Source organism: Cricetulus griseus, chromosome X, assembly GCF_003668045.3.
Source record: "Cricetulus griseus strain 17A/GY chromosome X, alternate assembly CriGri-PICRH-1.0, whole genome shotgun sequence".
Classification (NCBI taxonomy): Eukaryota; Metazoa; Chordata; class Mammalia; order Rodentia; family Cricetidae; genus Cricetulus; species Cricetulus griseus.
Window position 1 is genome coordinate 63,904,668 of NC_048604.1, and position 6,227 is coordinate 63,910,894.

General features: G+C 36.0%; 1 protein-coding gene across 1 annotated transcript; it reads right to left on the reverse strand.

The window, feature by feature from the left end:
• Positions 1–3,458: 3,458 nt before the first annotated feature.
• On the reverse strand, positions 3,459–5,378 carry LOC100757805 (putative P2Y purinoceptor 10). Its single transcript, XM_035450190.1, has one exon. The coding sequence runs from the start codon at positions 5,352–5,354 to the stop codon at positions 4,368–4,370; it is 987 nt and encodes a 328-aa protein (XP_035306081.1). The 5' UTR covers positions 5,355–5,378; the 3' UTR covers positions 3,459–4,367.
• Between the last annotated feature and the right edge of the window lie 849 nt (positions 5,379–6,227).

Here is a 6,227-nt window from a genome sequence, read left to right on the forward strand (position 1 = left end):
AATTGAGTATTAAAATGTGAAGGAAAAAATTTCTTCTACACAGATGAGTATGCTTCCTAAAACTGAGGCCATGAATACTATCATATATCTAGTATTTATTACCACATAAAAGATTAAGTCTTTTTAAAAGTGTGGTAAAATGACATTTAAACTTTTTAACTTAATAGATTTTAAGTTTAAAGTGACAAACTACTCTTTCATATATTTTGTTTTATACTTTTAAGAATTATTTTGACTTTTATTTGTGTGTGTGTGTGTGTGTGTGTGTGTGTGCCGTGTGTGTGTGTGTGTGTGTGTGTGTGTGTGTGTGTGTGTGTGTGTGTGTGCCATGTGTGAGCAGATGTCTGAAAAGACCTTAGAAGTGTAAGATACACTGGAGCTAATATTACAAGTAGCTGTGAGCTACAAGACGTGGGTATTGGTGTCCTCTGTAACAGCAATACATGCTCTTAACCGCTGAGTCATCTGTCTAGCCCCCATATATTTTAAATGACATTCTATGAGCTGAGTATGGGGGCACACACCTTTAATCCCAGCATTCAGTAGGCAGAGCTAGACAGATCTCTGTAAGTTGGAGGCCAGCCTGGTCTACAAAGCAAGGATGATAAACAGAAAATTCCTGTCTCAAAAAAGAAAGAAATTTTATGATTTTCTAAAGAAATTGCAACACAAGTATAACATTCTAATTGCATAGTTTTGAGTCAAATAAAAAATACTTTAAAATATGAACATTTGTCAGGCATGGTGGTGTACACCTTTAATTCTAGCACTCATGAAGCAGAAGCAGGTAGATCTCTGTGAATTAAAGGCCAGAGTAGTCTATACTGGTAGATCCTGCAAGTTCTAGACTAGCCACTGCTACATAGTGAAATTCTGCCTTCAAAAACAAATGAACATCTCCAGGAAAACTCAATCAGTTATCATAAGATGCTGTCTAGAAGTATAGTGAATAAGGACATCTCCTTTAAACTCCAAATTCCAGAATTAAAAATCTTATGCCTGTCATTTTTAAGTATATACACTTCCTTTGAGTTATCATTAATATTTTTTTCAGTTAGGATGCAAAGAAGTGAGTTCCATTGTGACTAACAGCATATGCTAAAGTTTAAGTATACGTTTGTTTTTTTGTGTTTTTTTCTGCTCTGTAATATGGGAGTAAATGTTATACACACATGATGATACTGTAAAAAATCAGTCTGAAAAACCATATTAAGCCCTATGCTTATGCTGAATAGATGAAAAATATTCTTTTGTATCTTTCTGATTACTCAAATATGTTTGTGAAATTGCCTATAGGAACTAGACCTCAGAATAAATGAGCAAACAATGATAAATATTTACCCTGAGGATTGGGTTTCAATTCTTATTATTATATTATTGTTTATACTTCCACAATTTTAATTATCAATCTTGTCACTCCACCACTTAAAATTCCAAATCCAATGTCCGGCATTTGAGGACTCCTTATTCTAAACCTTTAACCTTATAAACTTATTAATAACTCATTTTATAACTCCCAACCAAACTATAATATTCTGTGTTAGTTACTTTTTCCAACATTGGTATGGGAGGACATTGACAACAATGTTGTTGCTCTCACTTAGTGAAGGGAAAATATTATACCTGTATGCTTTTCTAGCATCTACTATTTTAGAAAGAGAAAAAAGTAAACAATGCTCCAAACAAATAAAATCCCTGCTCCTAAAATATAAAATACACCTAATTGTGCAGAAACTTCATTTTAAAATATATAAATTGTTATGAGTTATAATATTCTTTGAAGAATTTTTTAAAGGTATCAGAAGTCATCAGTGTTACAGGTTTCGATATGGTTTTTAAGTAGATTTTAACAGTTATATTACAGAGAATTTGGGATACTGTAAGACATTTACAACTAAAATTGACTTATTGAAGAGCCAGTTCAAGGCTGTATGGCTTGCTGTCCCCTTCTTCTGACCTCATATCTCTGTGATAAACATAATTGCAACTATCATAGTTACTATCTATTCTACTACCTTAAAATAACCTTGCTATTGCTTTTTATTTGAGCATGGAAAGTTAAATAGAATTACTAACTGTGTGCATCTTGTTTTGGGTTTCAGGCTCTGCACATAACATAGTCTCATTTCAATTACCATCACCTTTCTCCTTGACATCATATGAGGTTTCCCGCCTTTGAAATTCAAAACCAATCATTGCTCTCTTAGACACTGTCATTTTTCTCTATGACCACATAAGAGACTTATAACTGAAAACAAGGCCAAAGATTCCTTTTAAATGAAGGCCAAAATGGAAGGTATGTAGTTTAATTTACATGCTATTCAATAAACTGTGTAGAGAGTACTACTTACTCCCAAACACTTGCAAGAAAACATTGAAAATGCAAACTATGAGAGCTGAATTTCCTTTACTCCACAAAGACTAGAGTGGATGTGTGAATTTCTTGAAAAGTCATCTCTTCAGAGTGAGATGGTGGGTACAGTGATTGTGATAATGCTACCATTAATCCCAAACACATTGAGAACCCACTAGCAGCAGTGCCTACAGATTCTGGTTAATAAAACACACACAATTCCAAGTTAAAAAAAACACTTTATTACTTTATAATTACACAACTATCTCATGCCCAAGAAACATTCTTTTTAATTCCTCCTTTTGGTGGACCCTTCCACTTCCTTAGCTAGTCTACATAAAGGCGTTGCTATAAGGACTACCACTTCCTACTCTTGTGTGCATACCAAAGTCTATGTAAATTTCAGACCTAAAATACCAGTAAATTGTCAACCTGAGAAGCTAAGGAGTCTCCTGAATTTAAATCCTCTACAAGAATACTCAAACTAATATCCATAAAGTTCAGAAAAAAATAAAACAAGCTCACATATTCCTGTCATATTTATTCACAATGTGATGATACTTCTCTCTTTCTATTGCAATTCTATGAGTTATGATAACTGAAAACTCCTTGAGATTTTGCTTGGTGACATGTAATAATACTTAAGAATTAAAGATGGGGGAATTTTAAAAAGAAATCTACATTTACTACGATGTGACTCAGTTTTTATAGCTTTCTAATTATGGGATTTGCATGACTTACATTAAACAATAAAACTGACTTGAAATGTTGGACTTCTCATCAAGACTATACACATTCACATATCCGCTTCCTTTACACCTCTGCTTGGGACCCCAAGGCCTGCTTTTTCTCTTAGTGGGAAATGCTGGAAAGTCTCTTCACCTGGGTTTCTAAACATTTTTCCCAGCATTTACCTTCCTTAATAATGATTTCTTGAGGTGCCAGACTTTATCAACTCCCATGGGATCCCTTATCTGTTAGGAGGAGTGGATGGGGTGGGCTTGAGGGGGGAGGCGAGGAGGGTGGGAGGGGATATTTTGGTTGGAACGTAAAATGAAATAAAAAATACAAATGGAATAAGCCGATTACCCGTAGTCCCCATCATCTATAAATAAAGATCATTAGTATTTTGTGTAAAAAAAAAAAGACTATGCATATCCTCACGGTATTAGGACAACATATTTATCATAGAAGATTTTGTAGCCAGAATTGTGCTAATCCCCAACCTATGGATTTTTTCCCAATGAACCTAAGAAAACTGTATGAAAATGATCTTTATCTACTGACCTAATACATATAAAACATAAGCAGGGGGAATAAATAATATAAGCATATGCCATATATACTTAATCCCGAGCCAAGTTAATTATCGTCTCTGATATTACATTTATGCAATTGTATTTACATTTCCATATTTGTTGTCACTTCTATTAGAAAGGTAAGATGAGATATTATATGTAAAAATACATGAAAAAATACCAGCTCAGAAAATGATGGGCATCTATAAATGTTCACGGAGTGGATTCCATGCCCTTCATTCAGTGCTGTTTGGATGCTTTAACTTTTTGTGTCACTTTGCCTGTGTTTTATGTCTTAGACTTGAAATTTTTACTCCACTCAGAGGCAAAATTATTCTATGGAAGACATTTACTGTTCTGTAAAGAGGAATATATATCTGGCATCTCAGTATTTTTCTATTTACAGAAGACAATTTTAAATACACGTATTCAATTTCTATTTGGTTGGAAACATCTGTAAAAACTTGATCTGGGACTTGTAAATAATAAAATGCCATAAATTTTAAATTAGAAGCAGATGGATCTCATTTTCTTTTCTTCTCCCACATTTTTTACATTGTGCCTCTATCATCTGTGACCACAACCATCACACAATAAAATTTATCTCCGCTATTTCCAGTGTTCAATTAAAGAAACTGTTTGCCTAGCAATTCCTACCTTTGGAACAGACCAAACAACATTGGTAAAGAGAATAATGGCTGAAGAATTATTTCATTTTAGCTAACCATTGATGAGCCACTCTCCTTGCTCATGAGACGTGAACGGGTAACGGAGCTGCCATGGCGAGACAGTTGGTCACGAAACTCTGAAGCCATGAAATAATAAAGAATTGGGTCCAAAAGGCAGCAGATACTTGCAAGGCACAGGCAAAAAGGATGGAAATACAGTGTGCTTTTGACAATGGGACAACTGGTAATGATGCTTTCCTTTACCATGGTGTAAAAAATGAAGTTAATGTGATAAGGAGTGAAGCAAATGATGAAGACTGCAGCACACATGAAAACCATCCGCAGTGCTTTTTTCCTCTCACTAATCCCTTGAAAAGCAATCGGTGGCTGTTTCAAGGATATAGTTGTTTTCCAGGTACAACATGCAATGATGATCACTGGAATCACAAATCCAGACAGCTCTGCAACTGTAACCATGGTGACCATATCCACTGTGTCCATCTGTTTGTATCCAAGATCAGCAAAGCAGGATTCCGTGTTGTTGGCTAAACCAGCACTTCTCAGGATGGGAAATGCCAAACAGGCAGTCCCCACGATGACCCAGATGGCAGCACTGATGGCCACGTCATACCTACGCTTCCAGTTTCTGGCTTTGAATGGCTTGAGGAGAAAGAGGCACCTCTGAAAGCTGATGCATGCCAGGAAGCAAATGCTGGCATACATGTTGAGATATTTCAGATAAAAGCAGAGTAGGCAAAGGGCTTTCTGGAATGGCCAGTTACGGTTGATATAGTAGTAAATCCGGAGAGGTAAGGACAGGACATGAGCGAGATCTGCCACTGAGAGGTTGATCATGAAAATGATGGCCTTATTCTTCTTGCTGATGAAGCGACACAGAACCCACAGGGCTGCACTGTTAGCCAGGAGACCAGGGATGAATATGAAGATATAGGTGGTTGCATACAGAGAGTACTGAAATGTGAGATGTGTAACATTGCAATTATTCTCAGCAGTGCTGGTACTGTTGCTGCCCATCTTGAATATCTCAGTATGTTCATCAAGATAAATGGTGGAATTATGACTCCTGTCCAAACAAAAATTAAAAAAGCACAGTGGTTAAGTAATACTTTGGTGAATATTTAAGGCTCCTTTTTACACTGAGATGTAGAATATTCCAGTTAGGGACAACTCACAGATATGTAAGTGGAGGCTCAAATAAAATGCACTAATGACCCAACATTGCACAGTTAATCAATTAAGAAATAGTAGAAATGTGCCTTGATGTGTTTTTATATTGTTCTTACCATAGCAAAGACATTATGGCAATTAATACATTCTTTAACTTGGTTCTTCAGCATTACAAAATGGCTTTGCATCCTTGAGTTTGCATTGACACTGATCTGGCTGACTTGGAGAACCTGAGAATATGACATTCTCATTATTTTATCTTAAAAGTTTGTTACTGTGGGGTCCTCTTAAAGTTGGCCTATCTCCCAAGACTTGTGTTCCATTCTCAGTTTACATGAAACACTTCAATTCTGTATGATTTTAGTTCCTAAACTATGATTACTTCCTTATTGTAACCTTGGAAATATAGTCCTCAGGTGTCCTTCTCTGAAGAATCCTATACCATTATACATGTAAGTCTGTATACATATACACATATACTTTAATGACAATACTCCCCCCAAGGTCCATAAACTAGCTAACAAAACCCCAATGCCAGGCATGAGAAGCCCCTTTTGTGTTGTTGGGGCTATCCAATAGACTCTCAAAACATAGGCTAGTGTTGTCCTTGCTTGACAGAGGTAGAAGGTAAGTCCCTGTTGCTGAAGGCACCACACACTTTGGACACAGGACTTAGAAAACATGAGCTGTATCTGACCTGAAATCCTTCTCCTTCAGGAC

Coding starts and splice junctions, on each gene's coding strand:
- LOC100757805 (XM_035450190.1), bottom strand. CDS start 5,354: ATGGGCAGCAACAGTACCAGCACTGCTGAGAATAATTGCAATGTTACA.